This window comes from Gobius niger (assembly GCF_951799975.1).
Source record: "Gobius niger genome assembly, chromosome: 5".
In the NCBI taxonomy this organism is placed as follows: Eukaryota; Metazoa; Chordata; class Actinopteri; order Gobiiformes; family Gobiidae; genus Gobius; species Gobius niger.
The window spans coordinates 20,250,042-20,275,478 of NC_136856.1; the positions used below are offsets into that span (position 1 = coordinate 20,250,042).

At 41.8% G+C, this 25,437-nt stretch overlaps 2 protein-coding genes across 3 annotated transcripts; one reads left to right on the forward strand and one right to left on the reverse strand.

Moving 5' to 3' along the window:
- Positions 1-322: 322 nt before the first annotated feature.
- On the reverse strand, positions 323-5,963 carry slc25a43 (solute carrier family 25 member 43). Its single transcript, XM_079556627.1, has 5 exons — positions 5,536-5,963; positions 4,442-4,683; positions 4,151-4,323; positions 1,120-1,254; positions 323-720 (listed from the first exon to the last, which is right to left on the reverse strand). The coding sequence occupies exons 1-5, from the start codon at positions 5,805-5,807 to the stop codon at positions 508-510; spliced, it is 1,035 nt and encodes a 344-aa protein (XP_079412753.1). The 5' UTR covers positions 5,808-5,963; the 3' UTR covers positions 323-507.
- Positions 5,964-13,051: 7,088 nt separating this feature from the next.
- Positions 13,052-25,172, forward strand: lnx2b (ligand of numb-protein X 2b). 2 transcript variants are annotated; one of them, XM_079557333.1, is made up of 10 exons: positions 13,052-13,167; positions 17,118-17,688; positions 18,569-18,744; positions 19,763-19,962; positions 21,369-21,773; positions 22,553-22,693; positions 23,595-23,769; positions 23,833-24,076; positions 24,176-24,337; positions 24,410-25,172. In XM_079557333.1, exons 2-10 carry the CDS (start codon positions 17,282-17,284, stop codon positions 24,543-24,545), a joined length of 2,046 nt encoding a protein of 681 aa, XP_079413459.1. In that variant the 5' UTR covers positions 13,052-13,167; positions 17,118-17,281; the 3' UTR covers positions 24,546-25,172. The 2 variants fall into 2 exon arrangements, with proteins under 2 accessions (XP_079413459.1, XP_079413458.1); XM_079557332.1 differs by lacking the exon at positions 13,052-13,167 and adding an exon at positions 16,415-16,481.
- The last annotated feature ends 265 nt before the right edge of the window (positions 25,173-25,437 follow it).

Genomic DNA, 25,437 nt, shown 5'->3' on the forward strand with positions numbered 1-25,437 from the left:
GTCTACTGTGAGCTTTCCCTTTCGTTTAGTGACTGTAGTTGACGGAGTTGCCTTTGAAGTTGGGTCAGCTCAAGGTTGTGCCAAAGTTGGAACCAGCTGAGTGACTTGGAACTATGGCGGCTAAAGGTCATCACATGAGTGAATGTCCTCTGGTCAGTCTGGGGTCACTGTGTGACACAATAAATGGAAAAGTGACAGGGGATTGCTCAAAGTATATTGAACTCATGACTGTCAGCATTTTATCTTGAAAATAATCAAAAGCTAGACCAGTTGTGTTAGTTTAATAAAACATTTAAATGCACATTTATTAAATACAGTTCATGAAATGTATACATTAAAATAGCCCCAAACAAAACAATGCATGGTCTTTTAAGGCACAGGATTTCACTAGGCCTATTAAAGTAGGCTAATACATTATAGTGAGTGTCTAAAATACCATGTGGATCCAGGTAAATATTTGCTGTGTCGGTTAAGTCTTATACGGACGTCCTCTGGAGACTGGAACATTCACCAAAATTTCCGCAAAGATGATTCTTCTGATGCAAAGTTTCGTTTTTTTAAGTAGCGCTTCATCTCCTCAAGCTCATAAGGTCCAAGACTCTGGTCAACTCCTGGAGCCAGTTTAGTGCTCAGAGGAGAGATAATATACCCATTGCGGTAAAGGAAAACTTGTTTGCACATCTCAAAGCCGGTAAATAGAAGACCAAAGTAGGGAACGATCTGCAGAGACAATGGTATAATAAGAATAATAAGATTTAATTTCATATCATGTGTATAGGCTTACATCCTAGTTAGTTGACAGTCCAGAGCATGTGTTGTTTTAACTGTGTTATTTTGAAAATTACAAAGAACAACTCTATGGCATCATCAGGACATTGCAGCATGACAGCGCGCTGTTCCAAACCTTGTTCGTGATTATATTCTGAACATACTGTAGCTCTAACGCCCCTCCCATTTCTAAAGCCTCCAGTGTAGGTCAGAGGCTACAATTTGTCCAAGCATGTGCAGAGGAGTTATTCTAGTGGTCATTACAGTCTCTATGACAAGTCAAGGTAACTAGCAGCTCACTGTAAAAAAAAGTTGTAAAATGTTGTAGTGTATTAGAAAAAAATATTGTACCTTTAAAGTGTTGGCTGTGAGGCCATTCCACAGAGAGAGGACGCCATTATTTTTTACAATCTGAACAAAACAGTTCACCATTCCATTGAAATGGACATCAACGCCACCAAAATGAGGAAGACGGGAACTCTGTGCCTACAGAGAGACACATTTATTCAGAACAGATTTGAAACAGAACCGTATAATGTTATGTTATAATTGTTATAAACATAGACTTTGAGTTATATGTAAGTATTTACCCCATGCCTGACCCTCAGGACTCTTTTCCACTGGTCTATGTCCATACGCCTTCACTCCGACCATCTCAGCACTAATATTACCTTTACAACATTCTTCAAGTTGCCAGTAAGCAACTTCAGTCTGAAAAGCTATTGTTTAGCCTCATTTAAACTACTTATCTCACATTGGGAGTCCTGTGCTGTGCCCTCTTTTGGCAACAGTGGCATTTTATTTGACATTTGTCAGTTGATTTTAAGTGAAATTCGATTGTTAAGGAAGAGTAATGCACAATTAAAGAGCTTTTAAAGAATGCGTCTGTTGTAATTATATAAACCTTAATTTGTTTAAGCTGGTGGCATGAGGATCTGTGTCCTTGAGTCTTCTGAAAAGATCAACTGACAGTCATGTGACAGAGGAAATGGCTCTCTGTGGTCTGTATGTTTAGGGACTTTAAATACGGCTGTTTCAAAGCTCTTCAACTAAAGAAACATTAATCTGTGCAGTCAAACAATGCACATAAATAAATGATTACCCAAGGTTTGTGAAAAAGCAAAGTTCAATCTCAGCACAAAATGTAATGAGTATCAGATCTTTAAGGAAAAAAAAACAAATGAATCATTCTGTATTTATTCTGTTTATAGTTTGTAATAAAGCTTGCTTGCTTGATGTGTAATAGTTACACACTATCATTAGAAAACGTATCTATAGTTTCTTCAGACATGGGACACATTCACATTCCCAGCTGCTGTTAAACCTTGTTGTTGCTAATAATAGGCTGATAGACCGGATGTAGAATTCCACCCTTTGCAAAACTACTGTTGTTTGTGTAACTTTAAAAGTCCTATGCCTTTATAAATGCTCATGTATTTATTACCAATTAAACTAATTAACCGACAGACAGGAACAGAGGCACTGAAATGATCGGAACACGTTTCGTGAAGCTAAAAACAAAGGTGCATCACTTCATGACATCAGTAGGTGGGGGTGTTTTGAGCTCTAGGAGAGGAGCAGATGAACTGAAAATGTAGAATTACACAAACATGTACGAGCGGATCAAAACATGAGGGTACTTCATTTCATTTGCCATTTTAACAGAAAATGGCCGTATCTTTCATGTCTCTGTGGGTTTATATTTTGTTCTCTGCTACGGTCACAATACAGATCACCAACACCACCACAGTGACCCAACAGGTTTGGATTGGATTCCTTCTACTGCCCTCAAGAGGAACTCAAGTACAGCACAGCTCCCTGAAAAAACTCTTGATAGAATGGATTTTTTGGTATAGCCCTTTTCACATGACACAATTCACCCAAAGCTCATACTGGCAGACGGTACAGGCTGCAGGAATAGGAGTTTAACAAATATGTTTTCATGTATTCATTTTAGATAGTATAATGAAGCTAGTGAGAATTCAAACTGAAAGGCGTATTTGAGGTAAACAAATGCATCTACATACATGTAGAACTAAAATATTCTGTTCATATTGGTCTGTGTACATAATTATGCATTTCTGTCATTATAAATCTTATATTTAAAAAACGTCCACACAAAAAACGTAGCATTCAAAATATTTTTTAACCATGAAGCCATTGGAGATAGATAAAAAATTTCTGGCTACAGACTGACTGATATGATCTGTGAAAAAAAGTTGTTCCTCAGTGGTTGACAATGTGGTTAATTGCTGCATAGACTAGAGGGCCATCTTTGAGCTTCTCTGAGTAGGATCCATCTTTGTGAAGCTATAACTCAAAGACCCTTTATCTGATCAACATTCTACTTCTACTGCAGCAAGGTTATATCCTAATAAACTAAAATCGAGAATATGAAGATGATCACTCAATACCCTTCTTTTCTATAGCCCCTGACATTTTGGGATTGTTCCTGGAACTATGTTTAGTACACCCTCAGTGCAGGACGGAGCGCTACCGCAAAGCCTTCATCCCCACTGCTGTCAGACTGTACAATAAGACTGTAAAGTAACATGTGCAATAATCTCTGTATCAGCTGCACTTTATTAAATCTGAGTGATCTTCTTGAACGCCAACTGTAACAAGTGAATTTCTCCTTTGTGAGATCAATAAAGGTTTATCTTATCTTATCTTAGACAAGGCACACACCGAATTGTAGCCGTGCACATGAATCGATTGCTGAGCTACAGCTCTTTAAAAGGTGCTCACAAACGCAAACAGCACCCGAGAGCAGAACAGGTGGTTGCAACTCCCTGTTTTGTAAATTGTCTAAAAAAAAAATATTGGAAGTTGGAGCAAATCACATGCATGTGTTCATTACACATGTGGAGGAACTCAAAAAAAAAAGTTTTATCCAAATCTGAGAGGGTCACCTGGGGAAATGATGTGAATTTGGGTGAATTGGCACGTAATGACCCTATTGTACATGTTTATAGTGGTATTTGAAACTGTAGCACCTGGAAGAAGTCTATCTCCCCATGTCTGGATGGGTTTCCCCATCAACCAAAAACATGCACAATAAGTGGATCCTCCTGCAGTTGATTCTGACCATTAGCCTTGCTCGACATCTGGTGATGGGTACGGATTATTTCAGTAACATTGAAGGATGAGTCAAATGGAGGACGGGTCAGAGGACAAGCTTCGTGGCACAGTTGTATAACAATAAAGGGCCCTTAATACAGAAAGGCCACGTATTGAACCCAGAACCTTCTTGCTGCGAAGCACAAGCACTAACTGCAGCACCACTGGATATTAACTGGTTCCAAATAATACTGTACCTTTAAGAGAGCTAACGTTGTGGTTGCAGAGTTAATATTCACAACTTATTCAAGGTGCAACTTACCTGCATCTTTCGCTTGACAGTATCGAATGGATAAGAAAGAGTTTGAGCCACAGCAGCAGCCACACATCCATTAATAATGTTCTGTAGGGGCGTAAAACGAAACTGAGGCTCTTGCCAGAGTTTATCCAGATGCATGTAAACAGCATAGCAGCCAACAGAGAATGGAAACGCACCTAGGATAACAACAAATAATAATAGTTTATTTCAGACCATTGGCAGCATAAAATAGTAATAAAACGTATCAAGATGCACAATATGAGAAATGAAAGGTTTATTCTAATGCATACACACCTAGGACTGTCAGGGAGAACCCTCTGTACAGAGCCAGTAGGCCTTCATTTCTGTATGTCTTGGAGATTGTGTGAACTATGCTGACGTAAGTGCGCTCTCTGCAGTTCTGCACTATGAGCCTGGTCTCTGCTACCTCCAGGGGGTAAGTGGCCAGAGCGGCAGCAACACCGGCCAGTCCCCCAGCAAAGAGAGCCCTCCACTGGGAAATAAAGCCCACTTCATCCATGTGGATATGAACTATCCTGAAAACAAATGGAACATTTATTTATTGTGAGTGAATGAATCAATTAATAAATGAATCAGATAATATGAATTATAAATAGAGAGACCAATAAATAGATAATTAATTAATTAAATAAACAAACAAATACATTAACTAATGGAGCCTAAAAAATGAGATGAGAGATGATTGTTTTCATGACTATGGGGAAAAGGGGATTGATCTAACGCGTGTCATGGCACATGCTAGTAAATATCTTTACTGTAGTAAATGTAAATAATATTCACCGACATTAATGACAAAAAACAAGCAACAGCATTATTGGTAGCGATGAGATTACGGCAGCAGTGCCGAAAGTAACTCAGGATAGTGTATCACTACAACCCTGAGTTTTGCCTTCAAGGGTAAACAGTGCTGACGCCGACTGATCTTTAAAGGTTACAACTTTGAAACGCCTCTGATCATTACTACTTAGAACCGTTTAAAATGACAGCACATCATAGTGTTACATTGTATCTTGTGCTTGTGGAGCCGCTGCCGCGTATATCACGCCTAAAGAACCTTTAAGAGAATACGGTGGGACAGATAGTCTGTCTCTCAAAAAAAGGAAAAAAAAGGACAAAAAAAAAAATCGTCCGAGGACACAGTCTCTTCTGATTGGCTGAAAAAGCAGCGCCTTCGAAGGAAAAGGGAAGTAAACATTCCCCACCCAATATATATGGCCTAAGTTAAAAGTGATGGCAAAATGAGTTCAAATGCACTCTCAAAGGCTGCTGACAGGCAGGCAGTGCTAGTTATGGACGCTTTTCAATAACCAATGTAAGCCAATGACTTCAATAACAGCATGGCAGACGACACAACAGTCTAAACTTACTGTCTGTATGTTGACACATGGACTGCTGTGTAGGGAAACAACCGCAGACACGAAACAAGATTTCCTTTCCAAAACGCCCGGAGTCCCTCGTTTTGATAGATGAGAAGAAAACTCTGCATAAAACCCTTTTTGCAATGAAAAGTCCCCACTTGACTTTTGATTTTTACCACTTCCAAAGGAGAAGTTAAAGTTTTGCTGAATATTCCGGCAAAGCCAGTGCATAGTGAGTTCTGAGAACTCGTCAGTCTATTATCCTTTTTGACTGCGGCCATAAAGCCTCAGGCCCTTCGACAAAAAACAAAACCCTCGACAGTCTTCAGCGATTACTTGAGATTTTGTTGTCCGGAAAAGTTTCGTGGCCTAAAAATATAGAGGGAGACAGGCTGAAGAACCATGTCCTGCACAGTGTACAGTGTGTTCAACCAGCGTCACCTTTTCCTGAACAGGAACTTCCGTGACATTTCATTGACACTAGGGGGCACCAGCTGCCTAAAGTTGGTTCACACTCGGTACATTGCCCTCATTATTTTCAACTTAACTAGTCAGATTAATTGTTTTCGCCTGTAATGTGGGTGTAATATAATATTTAAACAGAGCATTTTAAATGTTGGTTTCTGACTCACTAAACTATCTTTAAAAACAGTGACACACATAGGCTCAGAGAAAGGCGAGAGGGACGCGCCTCGGGCACGTGGCACTCATTCCGCATATTTATGTGCTCACTACAACATATCAGATGCCAGACTGGTGATTTCTTTATGAGTAGTTTTGGATAAATGCACTCCGACACCATTTAGCTCTTCAGACTTAAGGAAAGGTTTTGGATCATCGCTGACAAATAATGTTTGTTTCTACATCTCCAAGAACATAATAAGTGTAAAAAAAAAGAAAAACAGGTCTACCTTTTAAATCTTTTTTCCATCCATTTTGTTAATGTATTTTGTATTCTAAACCACAGAAACAATAATAAAAAATCATGATAAATAAATAAAAATATTTTGAACTATTTTGATTTTTTTTTCATTCATAATACCTCAATGCATCAATATGTAGAGTTAGAGTTAATTTTTTTTTTTCATTCAGAAATACACATAAGTCAAACATATTTTGCTTATTTTGTTTTTTCTACACTTTGAGAGCGGCACTTTACCACCACTCGTTTTACATCCGATGAGACTTACTGTACAACTAGAACTTATCTGCAGATACCAGTGGCTGCCACAAATAAAATGTTTGTTCTGTTCATGTTCTCGCTCACCAGGACTGACTCCCTCTCCTGCTGAGAGGACAACTAGTAACATGTAGTGTGCCCACCTTCTCTCAGCAAGACCTGCTCTTCCCTCTCAGCCTGGGATGGTAAGGCTGTCTTTGTGCATATTAACACATACTGTACATTGCATGCATAGACACACACTTATTTCAGCAATTTAAGCCAGTGGTTCACAACTGGTGTAGCATCGGTCTCCACCTCCAACTTATCATGACCCAAATAAACCTATTAATTTCAGTAATATTTTTTGCTTTTGCAGTTTGCCCCCTGTAATTACAATTAATCTCAAAAAAGTTAATCAACAGTGATTTTAGGCCTGTGAGTCGCTTTTGGGTCCTAACACACCAATTGAGAACCACTGCTATTAACAATACGTTTTGTTTGCAATCAACTGCTCCGCATAGACATGGACAACTGTTTGAGTCCCAGCTCCGACAATTTGCTGAATGTCCCTCCACACTTTTTACCCCCATTTTTTGTCATGGCTTGGGTGCACAAACCTGTTGTATTGAACTCGTGGTTTTATGTGTGATTGAATATTGACACAACTAGCTTTCTCACTTGCTATTGTTAAAAAAAAGTCACCTTAGTTTATGCCGGTTTTGTGCCAGATTTAGATTCACATCCATAAGCCCTGCAATAACAGAGATATTACACCATAAACACATTTGCATTTGGACAAGGCCAAGTCTACCATTGACCTTTGTCCCAGGGTAAATCTATAAACCCTTTACAATGTAATGATGTCACATGAACACAACCTGTCACTGAAATCAGCCCATTACGTTATCTCAATGAAGTATGATGTATAAATGTTTATCTCTATTAAGTAGCCGCTCATCTTTCTCTAGAGTGAAATATAATGTTTAATTCATAAAGGTACTTAAGTATGAGACATGTGGCTAGTGGGTTGTCACTGCATTTTCTCATCTTATCAATACGTGCTTCAGTAATCACACAAGATGCTTTGACACTGTTGCCACTCTGTCTCACCCTTCGGTTGGACCCTAACCTGACCTTTTCCCGAGTCTTTGTTTATATAAGATTCAGATAGAGCGCTGCCTCCTTCCTGTAGTTACTGTATGCCCCCCACACGAGTACTTCCTCTAGAGTAGTGCGGGAGCTGCCCTCGTGCTTTTGTGTCTCGGGGACAGGCTGTTACAGTAGATGTAGTCTGACCGGGGCATTGTCATTCTCTGCCTGTCATGCGTAAGCCAGTCCCAGATCTCTCACTTTGAAGTGCATCACAATAAATCTGTGTTTGTGTCTTCTCAGGGGCCTGAGTGATCAACAGAGGGCGCCCATGACCAGCAGTAGTGAGTTTGTGGCCTGAAGGCCCCTCTCCTCACAGACTGGTGCCAAGGTGCAATAAAATTCTCACCTCATTATCTGAGACAGTCACATCAGAGGCTGAGAAGAAAGGGTAGAAAGGAGCGGGGGAGGGCAGAGGAACAGGCCTGAATTGACACTATGGTCTGTCTGTATGTTAGTTTCAGAAGGTGGGGGTGCGCAAGTGAGAAAAGTGAGGCAAAGTATTAGTCGTCCTGGCACCATCATCACACTTCTGCAAATAAGCCCCAGACCAACTGCTGGCCCTCTCCGGCTCACTTCACAGCACTGATCGACTTGTTATGCATAAAGAACCTAATACGGAATTAATGGTTTCTGTGAAAGGTTTCACTGTGAATGCTAAGTGTTTGTTAGGAATAGTAAATGCAATTTTGCACCTCATTACTGGAAACGATCTCTATTACAGCAAACATTCACTACTATTGTCTCACCATTGGATGATTATAAACGAGCTAACAAAACGTGTGTAAAATCACCCCATTTCTAATTTAATATTGAGCTCTAATTATGTTTACCTGCATTACAAATTACTTAGACTGAGACAGACAGTGTGTTTTCAAACAGTGCATTTTTATCAACAGTCAGACAACGTTAGGATTCATTTATATTTTTAAACCCGAAAGCAGCTACAAGTCTATGCTAATTTCAAACCATTGCACTACTCTGTGTGACTAATTGAAAAACCGAAAGTTGGTCAAAGTGGTTTGAGTTGATCTTGATACACAGCAATATGCTTTGTTTGTGAGGATGTGGCTTAATCTCAGCACACTGAACGTCTGGCAGCTGGTGTGCCCTTATCTTCCAGTGTGCAGCCAATAAATCAATATCAAATCTAGGGAACAGGAAGCCAGATGGCTTTTTCCACAAGCGTCCACAGGGCCTTGTAGGGCTACTGTACCACAGCAGCACGTAGCCCCTCTTTGAAGGCATACACACTCAACAATGAGCTCAATGAATGACTAAAGGGAACAAATAAGCTGTTACGAGTCTCCTCAGACCACTGTTTGTGTTTCTATCCACTTCAAAGGGCCAGTGTGTTTGATATGCAGCCCCCACACCTTGATGCAGCCTGTACAGGTAACAGGGAGGAGTAGTCTTTTGACCACAGAGGGTCACGTGCTTGTTTCCTTCAGCCCCGACTCGAGGGGAGTTGACCCAGACGAAGGGTCTGCTGAGGTCTCCTGTTCCCTCGGGAGATATTTGTCCCTGCACATACCACTAGGATAATTATTCGCTGTGTATTCCATTGATTACATGCGTATTGGCAGCAATATTTACAGTTACCACACTTTGCATTTTAAGCTTGTTTCTGCGGTGTTGGCAGCATGTCATTTTGAGGCTTGTGTGAGATCCTATGGACTGTGGCTGTGGTCAGTTCAAATCATTGCGCCAAACTCGAGATTTCTGTGTAGGCCAGGGGTCAGGTTAAACAGTAGTTTGATTGAATGGCTGTTCACAGGCCAGTGTGAAATGCCAGTTCTATTACAATGTAGGAATAGGGATAGGGGGTTTCTCTGGCCTTTGTGTGGCTATTGGTCTTAGAGCACGGATTCATTGTTCTGTGCTGACCAGCCAGCCCCTCAGACTCTCCCTTGCACTGCTTTGTCTGAAGCAGCGTGACCATTTCCTTCGACCAGGTCAGGGCAGGGTCATGACTTTGGACACTAATCCCTGTCTGTCTGCCCTTATAAAAAACCTGCTCTCTCTTGCAATAGAGTACCTGCTTGAAAATATTGACAAGGATAGGCTGGGAAATATGTTCAATCAATGTCAACTATAAATGAAATAATATTTTTACACACATTTGAATGGTGATTCAGCGATTATTGTTGTGGGAAACTGCTACATTGACTATTATGAAAGTGCTTCATGTTACATTGCATGTCTTTCTTGTGCAGGTGAGGTAGTCAGAGAAGTCCTGGGGCTGGAGTTGTTTTATCACAGCCTGGTCATCTCAGTGATAAGATGAGGAAAGGCCAAAGGGCCAAAGCACCGTGTACATGGTCCAGGTCAACAGTGTAAGAGCTGTACTCAAAGGGAAGGGCCGGCCGACAGGATTATTATCTGATTAGAATCACTGCAGCCTTTTGATGTCAGAGAGGCTGATTCTGGACTACAGGGTGTCCTGCTGGGAGGACGAGCAGGACAACAGCAGGTACAAACAAGTGAGCCAATAGTGATCTACAGTAACCATATTTACACAAGAAACACCAGAAACACACTATACACACAGACCTCAATATCCTAATACAGAACAATATTTATATGACATAAACATATGATAATGCTCCAAATGATCATTGATAAACTGACAAACCATCCACAAAAACAATGTCATTGTTGCAATCATGCAAAATATACTGTCCTTATGTACTAAGTGAATGATTTACAGTGTATGGAGGGCAAGTAAAACCTGGGGCTGCATTACAAGCTGCAGCTTGAACCAAATTACTTTAATGTCTTGCTTAAGGCAAGATTCTGGATTTTTTCCTGTAGTGGCCACGGGGGAAGGGCTTTGCAAGTTTTTGCAGATGTTAGCTTCCCCTGTCTCTCCGTGGCAACATGTAAACAAAATGCTCATTGTTGAAATTGATACTTTACCTATGATCTTAACAAATTACATTGGCTTTGCCCTTGCAATATTGACAAATACACACTATTGACAAATATACAGGCATGATAAATAAAGAAGATTATTTATTTTGTTTATATTAAACATAATAAATAGGAGACTATTGTATATAATGCTTAAGGCTATCGATTTCACTTGTACCAAACCAGTGGAAGTCCCATACACTTTGCTGTCCCGTTCTCCGAATGAAAGACTGAGGTGTGTGTGGCATCATTACCAGGGTCTCGGAGGCAGATCAAAGCCTGTGGCAGAGTGAGAGTGCAGCTGCCCTGGTGGTGTAAGATTGTGCTTTGTGTTTGTGTGGAGGATGTTGACTGATCCCAAGAAAGACAAACGACTGTGTTCGTGTTGATCGCTGTGAGTCCATGTGTCCAGAGTGGCACAGTGTCAGGATGTACACGGTGTCTGTTCACTGTTTATCTTACCTTTTTACCACAGTTTCACACAGATACAAGTAGGATCAAGACAATGCTATTTTATTGTTATTCATGAACTGACTTGGATCTAGAGCTTTTGTTACATAAAAAGTGTCACATGAGAAGAAATAATAACGTAATTTTACCCCTGTGCCTATGAATCTCATCAGAACTATTCTTCACACCTGAAAATTATGTTTTCATTAGATAGTTAACAGTCTAGCCTGTTGCCTGCCACCTTAGGGTTAGCAATTATTATTTATATCCAAATCTCAAAGCGTATTGACTGGAGAACTTGCAGCCTTTACCAGTGTGATACCTCATTTGAAAGCCAAGACCTTCTAGTTTCTAAAAATATATACGAGATCTGTGAGGGAAACACAACTTACATCACATTTGCTGTTCCTAACCCTAAACCCAAACCTAACCCCTGATCTGGGGGGACGGCAAGAAACAAGCTGGTCTATTTTTGTTCAGTTATTGTTTCCAGTTTTGACAAATTATTGTAATGAATCGACTAAAACATAAGGACAACAAGTACCTGCCTTTAATTAGCCACTGTACTATATTTTGACTAAAAAGTTTCTCATGTTATTTTTAAACAATCTCTAGGTGCCTCTGTCCAGCATTATGAAATACTGTGATTGACATGTGTTAACACCGTGCACCGTGAAGTGTCTGATTCTGAGACGGATATCAGCAAATGCCACTTCGTTCTGAGGTTTCCTTCCAGAGCCATAAATCTGGTGGAAACAGAGAGGTTTTATGACTTCCCCTCCTTTCTGCAGGGGGTCGTGTGCCTTATACCACCCTCAGATGTCACTGCTCTTTTATTGTACTTACACCAGTCTTTTGGAGACTGTCATAATAGCAAACACGAGACAGGAGACGGATTTGTATGATCCCAATTCTGGGTTTGAACGCTGGCTTCAGAAAGTGAGTGATATCTGAGTTTTAGGTGTTTGTGACATACCATACCGCCACCATGCTACAATGATCAATACTTTAAAAATGAGAATATTTCCTTACACTGAAGTGGGAATGTAGGCTCAAAGGTTGAAGTTTGTCTAATGCAGTGGTTCTCAACTGGTGGGTCCGGACCCGAAAGTGGGTTCCGAGGCCATTTTTGTTGAGCTTTCCCGAGAAAATCTACACATTAATTTCTCAAGATTTGCAAGCATTTTATCAAACAGAAGAATGAGGGGAAGTCTCAATATTCTAAACAAATTGGACATAATTGATGTCTTTGGAGCAATAAATGGTGACTAATTTCAGCCCAAACTGTAGTTGAATGTGTTTTAAACCAATATGTCTCTATTTTTTACTAATAATACTCGAGCAATGTCATTATTTTCTCGGGAATGTAGATTTAACACCAATCTGAATCTAATTTAATGTTTTTAATGGCATTTAAAGGCCAATTAGTCTAATACCTTTTAATGCCCTACAGAAAAAAATCTGAAGTGATTGGTGCCAAGTTTTGATTCCAGTTCAATAGGTTTACTTCATCCTTGGTTCACGAATGATCTGCAGGAAAACACACGATTATAAATATTATTCCAACTGCAAGGTGTTTCGTGGACTGGATAAAAGCTGCTGGTGGGTCCCGAGGTCACACCAGTCGAGAACCACTGGTCAAGGGAACGCGCTTTGGCCATTTAAAAGGCAGTGTGGACGTTTTATCACGAGTGGACTGCCATATCCCAAACCAAAGCATGCATTAAACACCTAAACGCTGTGGGACAGATGAGCACAGTGCTACCTGCGTGCACCTCTTCCTGTATGTGTGTGTGTGTGTATGTGTGCGCGCGCGCTGCTGCTGCTCCGGGACGTTTGCTCGAAACTGGGGAAAGTCGTGCGTCCTTTAGGTCCTGCTTACACCTGAGACTGAGACGAAACCGCGGCGGCACAACCTCTTCAGCCACAGAGACGACACAGAGACTGGGGGGGTTAAACATAGGCGTGTGTGTGTTTTGGGATCGGGTTTATCAGGATTATTTTGATAAAGTCGTTTTCCTTGAGTTCACGGTGTCCCATATTTTTAGCTAGCTTGGTGGTTAGCAGCTTCCGGAAAGAAAGACCTCACAGGTAAGCGAGGACGACTTTCTTGCTTTAACCGTGTTATTGTGCGCAATCGTGCCGTTCGGTGGCGCAGGTGACATGATATAACGAGTTGTTGGTCCGTGATATTAAAAGAGTGTTGTGAAAAAGTCTCCAGTAGATGATGATGTACTTGTTTTGCGTGGACAAAGGTGTGCGTGTTTTTTCTCCCCCCACTGGTCGCGCTGTGCCAGGCCAGGTTTAGTGTTTGGCAACTTTTGTGAGCTGGTGTTTCAACTTGGCTGTCAAATAAGAAGCGATACATTTACGACCCCTTCCCGTCGTTCGCATCTGTCACAGCGTCGTGGGGATTGGAAACAAACCAACATGGGCTGACAAGGGCAGTGTGAGTTATTTATGGTCCCTGGACGCAGACAGGGGCGGAGCTTCAACACTAACTTTTGATCTACCCCCCAAAAAATCAATCATTAGTTCATGTTTTATATCCACCATTGACACGAAATAAGCATTAGACACATGTTTGGCTGACAGATTAGTTATTGGAATCATGACCATCCTCTCCCAACCCTGTTATATTCTTAATTGAAGCACAAATACAATAGAGTTCGGGAAAGTCTACAGTTACCATGGAGATCGGCCATCTTTGCAGCCGTTGGCATACATTTCCATTGACTAACATTAGCTAAAATCAGTTTATAAAGTGGAGAAAATAGCCGTGGAACTGTTAGCTGCTGAGTTACTGCTGGTAAACACATCTAACTCGCTGTGGTGTCCAAGTGTTTTAATGTGAACAATAACTCCAGTATTTCAGCTTTTAAAATCTCCATTAGTTTACAATTGTTGCTAATCCCATAATGCTTAGCGGTATGACGTCACATTCCCGAACTCTATAGGGCTATGGCAGGGGTGTCCAAAGTGCGGCCCTCATACCAATTTTGGGTGGCCCTCAGCCTTCTTGTTTTATTGCCACACATTGCGAGAGATGGTCATTTTACCCCAATTTGAATAATTCCACGCAATTGAAACCTCAAAAAAGAACATTTGCTGTGGGACTGAGCTGGCATTATGGTTCTAAGTGTAAATAAAAGTGTGTGGAATGGTTTAAACCTCTCTTAAGTACACTCAGTTGAACATTTGAATGCATTGATCTGCGGCCCTCCATGCTTTATACATGTCTATATACGGCCCCCTGGACACCCCTGGGCTATGGGATATTCTCTTACAATAACCCCCCCAAATGTATAGAATTTGTACCTCTACTAAGACAACAGGGTCTTAGGGAACTAGCCGTGTTTATAGACGGAGGAGTTACCCTGTTGTCCTTGTAATACTCATGCACCACTGTGAGCATATGTGGGACTTGTGCAGATAGAATACATAACACTGGAAGATGAAGGCAGAGTAAAGGCATTTTTGTTCTCAGTAAACAAAAAGAAAAGATATGGGCGGCACAGTGGTTCGATCCCCTTTCTGTGTGGAGTTTGAACGTTCTCCCTGTGTCTGTGTAGGTTTCCATGGGTACTCCGGTTTCCAAACATGTACAATGGGCCAGCGTGAATGGTGTTTGTGGGTGAATGGTGGTGGCACAGGGTGTGTGTGCGGCCGCGCTTCTGTCCATCTACCCCAGGGGAAACACTAGCTACAGTAGCCTCCATACGTAGCTTACCACCATGTGTGGAGTGAACTGGGTTGAAGCCTGCCATGACTGCCATGTGGAAAGCGCTATACAAATAAGCTTCGATTCCATAATGACGATGAAGCTAATATGCACTGTCCCAAAGGAGTGAATACAATTTTAAAACTCTCTCTGTCTATTCGTGTAAACTCAGACAAGATGATGTGATCGTGAATGTCCACTTCATTTCGTTAGGCTGCTGGTCGGAAAATCTTACATAAAGTGGCTCTGGCCTCTGGGAGTCCGAGCCGAATGCAAATATTGACTTTGCGTGTTTTTGCTGCATATTTTCATTTGAACTTAACTATGTATTGACCTTTTACCTTTACCTTTATTGAATGGTAATGATCCTTTTAATGATCTTTTTTGAGAGTAATTCTTTTTCCCCTCAGTCATTGCCTCACCTGTGTTAGCTGTGGGTGTGTCTTTACATGTGACTCATGAGGCTTCAAAGCCAGTGATTTGGCTTGAAGCACGGCCTTAGACGTTTCTCTCAGTAATGCTTAGAACATCACATGATTTAAAGGACTTTTGTAAACAGTTCCTTAGTTGGGTTGGTAACAAAGAAAAGTTAAACTGCTGTTAATACTCGAGCTTATTGTATGTCATAACACTGTACATTTTATGCACAAGTCGTACCACTCACAGCAATAAGGCAGCGACCTTAAGGTAATAAAGTCTCCTGACTGTGCTGGGGTTATGTAACTGCTCATACATCTACCTACTTTCTATCTGAGTTTAGCTTCAGCGTGTTCTACCGGATCTTATCATATTCAACATGGAAGACACTAGTAAGACGAGTAAATATATTGATTTGCTTCGTCCTCGAGGAGTTGTTTTCATAAGCCTGGTGCGACAGGACACAAACCCCCCCCCCTCCAGAAACTGTAAACGGGGAGTGAGCGCAAATCATGAGCTGGCGGTCAGTGCCTGTCCTTGGTCCAAGCTGTGGCTAATGGAAACAGGCTTCTTCCTCTGAGATAAAGTGATTAAAAAATGAATTTAATTTTCTGCAGCATAATCTGTGAGCTTGTTTGAAGAAAGCTCAGTGCTCGGTTTACCTCCTTTGCTGCGTTACAGGATTCGTGACCCCTATCCATTACAAGAATAGGTATCAATTGTACAAAGTAAAAGGCAGAGAGAAAGAGAGAAGAGGCCTGGATGACCTCACCCACTGTGTATGTAGTTTGCACACTCTATTGAAGTGCAGGTTTTGTGTTTTCAGCGGTGTACGGGGAGAGAGCACTTCACCTGGATGAGCTCAAACCCCTGCCCCGAACAAAAAAACCTACTCGGTCTGTCTTCTCAAGGCTGAGCTCCTCGCTGCCTTGTTACACCAATCCCCTCGTGCTTTTCCCACACAGGAGCAGTCAGGGCACATGCACAGACATGGCTGTGTGCGCACTAGAGTGTCACACACACACATCTCTGACGCTGAGCAGGAGAGGCAGGCAGCTCTGGTTTCAGTTGGGCTAGAAGCAGCCAATGCAGCCGTGAGGTTTTAGTCTAGTTTTCTCGGAAGATGGCAAGATAACATCTGAGGTGAGTTTGCCAGAGCTCATGAAATTTCTTTGTGTGGTATTTGTCTCGACATGATAGTCCTGCCTCATAGGTTTGGCTTGTTTCTATTGGAGCAACATGTTAAAAAATGGGGGTGCAGGTACATTCAAGTCTTAAGATAATAGATAGTAGTTTGTGCTACAAGTCCAGTTAGTCTTGAAGCTGGTAAATGCTCGGCACCATAAAGTTAAGAAATTCCTTCCTAATCACTCTCCTTATGTAATAGCATTACTGGAGATTAGAAACTGCACGATGGTTATTGGATAATGTTGTGTAGGTGCATTGGGTCATTACAGATGGATTGTATCTCTGACCACGATTCACACCATGGCTTTGTTCCCTCCCAGAACGAGGGGTTGAACTCCAGCCTCTTGTGAACCGCCTCCCTCGTCTACTGTTTAGTTTAGCTTTATCAATTAAAGTGCACCATACAGTTTTGCTGAGATGAGAATTCCTTTTGTCCCTCAGGAAACTTGGTGAGAGGAAGCAGCTGCGGCTGGCTGCCATATTGCTGCTGCTGTGTGGATTTGTCATTTCCTGTGAAGCTATTCTGCACAAAAAGGATGAGTCCAACTTTTGACACTGAACCTAAAAGTGTTTCTCTCCTTTTCTCAACAGAGAAAAGAACGATGAAGACTTGGAGATAACATTGTGGACTATGGATTATTATTTTGCTTTTACCCAGAGACTGTACACATTGTACATATTTTTAAGAGTTTTTTCTTAATTCACAAATTCTCTTGTAATTTTTTTTTATTTTTTATTTTATTTTTGAGCAAACGATGGCTACAACAGAGACCAAAGCTGCAGGCAGCAGCAGTTGCACTGGCCTGTCTTGGGCGCGTGTGTGTAAAGAGTGCGGTCAGCAGCATGACTGCCAGGACAGCCACTTGTACGAGTACCAGGACGAGGTGGACGATGAATTGATGTGCCACATTTGCCTCCAGCCGCTGCTCCGGCCCATGGACACTCCCTGTGGACACACATACTGCTTCCACTGTCTCAGTAACTTCCTGAAGGAGCAGGACTTCTGCCCTGTGGACCGGCAGCGGTTACAGCTGCATCAGTGCCGTCCCTCCAGTCTCCTGGTGAGGAACCTGCTGGACAAGCTCCTGGTGGCCTGTCCTCACCATGCTGAGTGTCAGACACAGATGCAGCGCTGTGAGCTGCAGCCCCACCTCCATAACAGGTACCACTGCTGCATGTTCATTCAACAGGCTCTTCACCCCATGCCATTAAAGACCTGAAGGAAGTGTTACAAAACATCACTGATGCAAAACTTTCATGTCGAGACGATGATAAGATTGCTGTAATATGTTTGAGCTGAAGTCTACAGTCACTGTCATGTTTTCCAGTGAGGAGCTTATCAGCTCTGGAATGATGCAGTCAGCTGTGGGCGGCCGGCGTCTGATGTCACTTTACAAACAACAGGGAGCAAAGTTTAGGCTTTTGCACCAGCTTTCTTCAGACCCACAGCAACCCTGTGACATGTTTACATTGTAGAATAAACCATATTACTCAGATATAATCATTTAAAACCTCATAAATTGGACTTTTAAAACATTCAAGTAGTGCTGGATGATATGGCAATAAAATGAATCACTGTTTTATTCATTGATTAATCACTTACATTTTTGTTTTTTTCTGATCCATAAACTTTGACATATCTTTTAGACAAACCTCAGCTGGTTTCCTCCAGTTTAATTTAGAAGAAGAACTTTATTTGTAAAGTGACATGGTCACAAAAGTGCTTCCATCACACACACACACATCATTGATTGTACATGTTTTTAGTGGTAGGGAAAACTGGAGTACCCGTCTCGGTGGGAATCGAACCCGGCACCTTCTAGCTTCTAGATGCGCTAGCGTTAGCACAAAGATCTTTCATTGTCTCCAAACTTGGAGCTGTTTCCACCAAAGAACTGGCTCTATACCTGACGTTAATAAAGTCCTATGATAATTATTGAGATTGACCAAAGTGGAGTTTGCGATTTTGATAACATTTCGATTATAATTTTCCAGCCCTACACAGCTCACTGTTGTGTTTACACTCTCTCTGCCTTTTATAGATGTCCTGTTTTCCGAAGATTGCGAGAGGAAGCTGAAAAAAGGAAGAGGCCCTCATGGAATGAGTTAAAGGGGCGAAAGGGCGATGTAGAGCTCTCTGGTGATGTGAAACAGACTGCTTTACCGCGAGTGTCTGACCCTGGACTTATCAATCCTGCTTATGAAGAATATGAGGAAGGTATGAAGTCACACTGAATCATGGAAATTTGAAATCCTACATGAATCAGCGTTGGATCATCTTTGATGAGTTTGGACGTACAGTGTCACAATGCACTGGCAGGTTTAGACAAGTGCCTTTATTACTACAGTGATTATGAGCGCTCATTCACTGATGATGGCGTAAAGACAGTTTCATGGTCATCAGCTGTTTATTACCTTATGGTTTTCACTTATTAATATTTAACAAAAAAATAGTGAATATTTTGTTACATAAAAGCCTTCTACTGCTCACCCTTTGGGAATGTCCAGAAAACAGTGACACAAAAGGAATGAATAACATTATTGGGCGGTAGGAGGTCAGGCTGTGAAAACCCCCAACGTTGTACTTTGTACTTTTGGTTGTTACATAAACACAGTTTCATGCAGGTCAGGCCCGGGGAAAAAAACATTTCACATGGTATTTTGACCCGGTCTAAAACAAAAACTGACAGAGTTCAACGTCTTGTAAGCAATGAATGAACTGAGGTTATTTAAAATTTTGTTTAAAAAGTAATAAAAAGTGGTGACATTTTTCAATCCCAAAGACACAATTGTTGGGACCTTGAGCCACAACATTAATGAGGCAGGAATTTAGGCCCCTGCCCTCCATCTTGAATTAGAACAATAAAGTCTACTATTTACTGCTATAATTCTGCAAACACAATCTATAGAGAGCATGCACTTTCATTCTTAAGACGCCCGATGATCAGAATCGAGTGTACAGTTCGGGATCAGACGTTATAGATTTGACCGTAGACGTCTGCTATTTTTGGGGGAACCGACTAAAATTGTCTGAAAACGATATAAAAAGTAGATCGAAGAGCCCCGGGACAACTCCGCTAGTTTCCAGGGCAAGTGCATCCAACACTGGTATGTCCCAATGCTTTTATGCAAACGATATCTCCAGTATTTTATATTTGAACATATTAATCGGGGTAGTATTGTGGAATGTGCAGTTCTGACGATACAATCCAGGTCTGTCGTTGCATTTCTTTCAGACAACACTCCTCTCCGGTCAAGCCTGGTGGCCGAGGCCAATGTCGTGGAGCTCCTCAGGGAAGAGCCTGACGAGGAGCTGGGACTTCGAATTGTGGGCGGTAAAGACACTCCGCTGGGAAACATCGTAATCCAGGAGATAGTGCGAGACTCTATAGCGGCTCGTGACGGCAGGCTGGCCCCCGGGGACCACATACTGGAGGTAGATAACATTAGCTGAATACATTTTGCATACACAATATGTCCATGCCACTGTAAACAAGGATTTTCAGCAGTGACTGTAAAGTAAAAATACAGGATGAACAAGTTTATGCTCCGTGGTAATGAGAGTAGTGCTCCTTTGCAACTATCTTTTGGGGGTTTTCAAATGTATTTCATTTTGTGAGAAGTACAGCGGTCGTACAGATGAAACTGAGCTCGTTTCTGTTGAATCTGTTCCCTGTGGCGCTTCTGGAATGTGGAGCACGGTAAAGTGAGCTCAGAGACGTCTCTCAAACTTGCATCAGATTGTCAGTTTTCGCCTTTAAGCCAACCGGCTCCGTACTGGAAATGAAAGCAAATGCTCCTCCATGAGTCAGACCTGTGTAAACGTTTGAAGGACCGTCTCTTCCCATTTTGTTTTGTTTTTCGAACCACTATGTTGTTTCTATTAATGTATTAATACTAACCACATGTGTTCTTGGTTGCAAGCCAAATCAGTCGTTTTATTTGGATGCTGGCACAGTGTGGCGCTCAACTCGTGTTTGGTAGACGTGGGTTGCAGAAATTGTCAGAAATTGTTGGTGCATGATAATTTTGGGTAGCCTTATGGTCAATGCTTGGATCAACAGAAATACTATTACATTATGTTAAAGCAGAACTAAATAACTCATGCCCCTAGAGGCCATAAGTGCCACTGCAGGTGTCGTAGCGTGTTACGTTTTTTATTGTCCGTCAGAGTAAATACTACGCTGACAGAAAAGACAAAACGACAGAGGGATATTGTACATCCAATTACACAATGAAGATCATTTTTTTCACTCAAACTTGGCTGTAAATACTGTTTAAGTGGCGCTAGCCCGCAGTTAGCTTTGCCCGTTAGCCTATTAGCTTCTTCGTGATTCAATTAGTGTGTATTGGTGACTCCGACTCGGTGCAGGAAAGTTGCAAGTGTGGTTTTCTGGCCAGAGACACCGGGGGAGATGAAAGACCCCCCAATCATCCCATTAACACTTGTATTACCCCCAGAGGGACTACAAAAGGATGTATTAAGGTAAACAAGTTACTTCGTACTGCTTTAATACTAAAATAAACTGGAAAATACACACGTACTATATGGGTTGCAAGCTCTTTACTCACTTTAATTATGACAATACCTTTACCTAGTGGCAGTTGAATTATTTGGACATGTATTTTGGCTTTGAGAAAAGAAAAGTCTGTCGTCTTGCCAGAGGCAAAGGCAACACTACTAATCTTCATCAACATTTAAAGAATCACCACCACCAGCAGGACGAGGCTATGCTGCCAGACTCTACGAAAGAGCATATCTGGACAGTTTGTCAGACTTGTGCAGCCCTTGTCCTGAAGCTGAAGCTGCTGTTTATTGATTTGACTTGTGTGCGTTTCCAGGTAAATGACATCAGTTTGGCATCAGTGCCTCACTCCCGGGCCATCGCTCTGCTTCGACAGCCTTCACTGCTCAGGCTGACTGTGCTGCAAGAAAAGGGTTTTAAAACGAGGGATCCCCGGTCTGACCTCCATTCTGCCAACCCGGGCCTGTCCACTGCCCCCCAGCCCACCCATAGCTCCCCGGGCACCGTGCTGCAGGTCACACTCATGAAGAGCCACCGCACTGAACCACTTGGCATCAAACTCATTCGTAAATCAGATGAGAGCGGGGTTTTCATCCTTGACTTGCTCTCCGGAGGTTTAGCCGCTAAAGATGGAAAACTAAGGAACAATGATAAAGTGTTGGCCATCAATGGACAGGACCTACGGCACGGCACACCAGAGAGCGCAGCCCAGATTATCCAGGTATGTTAAAGACATAACTACCTTATTTGTGATTAATCTGTCTGCTGTTTCTATTCACAACACAACTAGATCTGAGGTTAACATGCACATATCACATATTGGTTTGACTGATAACAATGAAATGTTGATTTATTCACAATTATATTTTATATTAATATTTAGTTATAAGTTTAAGTTAAGTTGTTTTTGATAAGTGATTTATTTAGAGAGAAAGCGACTATGACATGTCCCATGTTCCGTTGTACCTGTAATACAAGAGCGCAGCCACAACATGACCGTCATCAAATGCAGAAACTTACCCTGAGGTGGCTTCATTTGGATTACTGTGCGTCCCTCTTGATGTTAATGTAGGCGGTGACGCTTTAGTGGCGTCGCTAAAAATATCTTCAGAAATAGGTTCATTCTTTTGATTTGCAACACAGACATATGCAACACTTGTCACTCTGCATTAGCCAAGCAAAGGCTGTAAAATAGCAATACACCTCCAAAACATTACAGGTCTCTCTTTTTATTTGAGAGGCATTGTGTGGAAAACATAAATAACTTTATTATATAACTATTTTGGTCCAATAGCTATTTTGGTCCAATAGCTGTTATTTAATCCATTGATTTTCTATTCATAGCATTTGGTTTCATGTCTGGTGCAAAATGGTGCATTAGGGGTATGTAAGTCCTCCAGATCATCAAGACGAGTACACACATGTTAGACGGGGGAAAAGATTTTATGTCAGATTTCACAAGAACATAATTGTCTTACATTTTTGTGTATTTGCTCGCAGGCCAGCGAGGTGCGTGTGAACTTTGTGGTTATGAGGGCTACAGAGACTCCAGAGGAGGGAGGAAGCAGAGAGGGAACAGCGAGAACAGCCAGGAGAGCTCCGGAGCCGCAGTACTTCAGACGCCGGTCCACATACATGAAGGTAAACGGTCAACTCTGTCAGACGTTTATTTCTGCGCCCTGACTAGACTAAGCACTATATAATGCCTGTGCAAGTGTGCAACTGTCAGGTCACTCGTCCTGCACTTACAGTAGAGGGGATGCGTTGCCTCTCAGCGGGGGTGGGTGTCTCTAAAGGAAGACACCTGCGTTACAGCACAGATGAAAGTCTCCCTCTGTCCTGATCAAAAGGCCTGGGGTGCTGCTCACTCTGCCGCTACGGGCCACTGTCTTGTTGTTTTTCCTTGTCTCTTTGGATGGACCAGGATCAAAGCTGGTAACAGTTAGCTTTCGCCTGCCGAGTAGAGCCTTTGCGTCTTGCTGGGGGGGAAGGGTTTCCTGCTGGTGGGAGGAAGAGCCATCACCTCCCCCTGCTCCCGAAACTTGGCACAAGAAGCTAAACTAAAGCTGTAATTTTTAACACTTTGTAAGATACGAGAGATCAGTGTCTATGTTCACACACTGAGACTCGCAGCTGCATCTAAAATGCTCCACATTTGTTTCTACGAGATTTGCAAAAATAATCTACTAAAGCACGCTGACAATGACATGGTAGGTAAACATCCCAGACGAGCCGAATGCAAACGACTTCCAAACCAAACTGATGGAGTAAAGCCCATTTTATCATTACAGTAACCCACATTTGAGAAGTATTTTTAATCGATCCGAGTTGACCTGCGTTGAATTTGATTTTAAGGTGTTTGGAAATCCGAATGATAAGTTTGGTAATTTATTATTCTGTCGGTCAAAAACAAACAATGATTGAACTGTGAAGACTCTGAAAAGAGCATTTGAGACAAGTCTTCTTTTTGATATTGCTCAGTATGTGATGTTGGTCAAGAGATAATTAAGTTTAAAAATTAAGATAGTTTTGGTTTATCTAGGATCCTCCAGGGGGGTTTTCTAGCCAAGAGAAAACTGTTAGTATGAAGAAGGAGCCACGCCTTTCTCTGGGAATCACAATAGCAGGAGGCAGAGACTGCCGCAGCCGTCTGCCTGTGTACATCACCAGTGTCCAGCCTGTTGGCTGCCTGCATCGAGACGGCACCATCAAGAGAGGTAAATAACTTTAGACTGAGTGCTCATCAGACACACATGAACTGAATGATGAATATGTTGCAGGTGACGTCCTGCTGAGTATCAACAGTGTGGATTTGACACAGTTGACGTACAATGAAGCTGTGTCCGCGCTGAAAGCTCAGACGGCTCAGTCCCAGGTGGTCCTGCGGGTCATCCAGACTCTTTCAGAGGATTCTGAGGAGGAGGCCGACGCCAGCCGTAAAGATGAGCTGGACCTCTCTGATGACTCTCGAGAGGACGCACTCAACTGGACTCCATTGTGGACTCGCTGGCTAGGCTTACCCAGGTACGAGCCTTTAGTCTGCTGCTGGGTTTCAAAAATATTATCTGAAAGAAACTTATGGAAGTGCTACAAAATGGTGTTTTGGTTTTCTTTCCTCATCAGTCACATGCACTGGTGCCGAGACATTGTCCTGCACAAGACCAACAACGAGAGCTGGGGCTTCAGCATAGTTGGAGGCTATGAAGAAAGTCATGGCCAGCAGCAGCCTTTCTATATAAAAACCATTGTGCCTGGAACACCTGCTCACTTCGATGGTCGTCTGAAGTAAGCTGACTTCAGTGCTCACTTTCATTCCCCAGGGCTCTGCAGTGACATTCAGAATTGCTCTCATTGCAGGTGCGGCGATGAGATAGTAGCAGTTAATGGCGCTACTACAGTGGGAATGAACAACTCCTCCCTCATCCCGATGCTGAAGCTGCAGAAGAATAAAGTCACTCTGACCGTGGTGTCGTGGCCTGGGAGTCTACTGTAGCTTTCACATCGTCTTTTATTTCTGGGGCTGCTTTCAGAAATGTACATACAACAAAAGTCCCTCAAATAGTACCTTATCAAGATCTATATAACTATGTACAGGGGAACCTACTTTTGCACAATTAAAACCAATTATCTGTTAATATGACAATCAAGACATTTTTAAACACAACTAAGGAAAATGCATTTTTGATGTACTTTTGAATGCATTTATTTCACATTTAAACTTTTTAGGAGTAAATGTTTGGTTGCTTTAGCGTTTTGTATGTACTTCAGTGGTTGTGATAAGATATACATGATAACGATTTGCACCAGTTTGCCAAAGTGAAAAAAGAAACATCCTAATTTTGCCCTGAAAGTGTATGTTGTAAAATAATTTTCCGTATAACAAGAACATTCAATGTAATGCATCAGCTGTTAGATTTTAAGTTTGAGCTCCTGTCAAGTGAGTGCCTTGAAATACTGAAGGACAAGAATTTATTAACGCCTTAAATTACCTTAAGAGTCAACCTTGTTCTGCAGCTATTTCTGTTGTGTGGCTTTGTGTTGCATTGATTTGTCGACACAAGCCTAGAGCGGCCTTGGCCAATCATGGGCGATTGTTAATTTCATCACTGTTCAATAAAATGATTAGTACATTTTGTCCTTTTATTGTCTTGAGCAAGTTGTATGTCATTACTCTTGATTTTATTAGATATATTTTTCATACAAACTTGTTAATTAGGTTTTGTTTGATAGCTTTTGGAGGAAAGTTTATAAATGGCAGTCGACAAAAGGTTCTACCTGAGGACAAGAGGAAGCCACATCAATGCAGATTCTAGTGAATATACTGTGGCACAGTGGTCCTCAAACATATTACAAAGTACCACTTCATACAGGGGCGGACTGGCCAT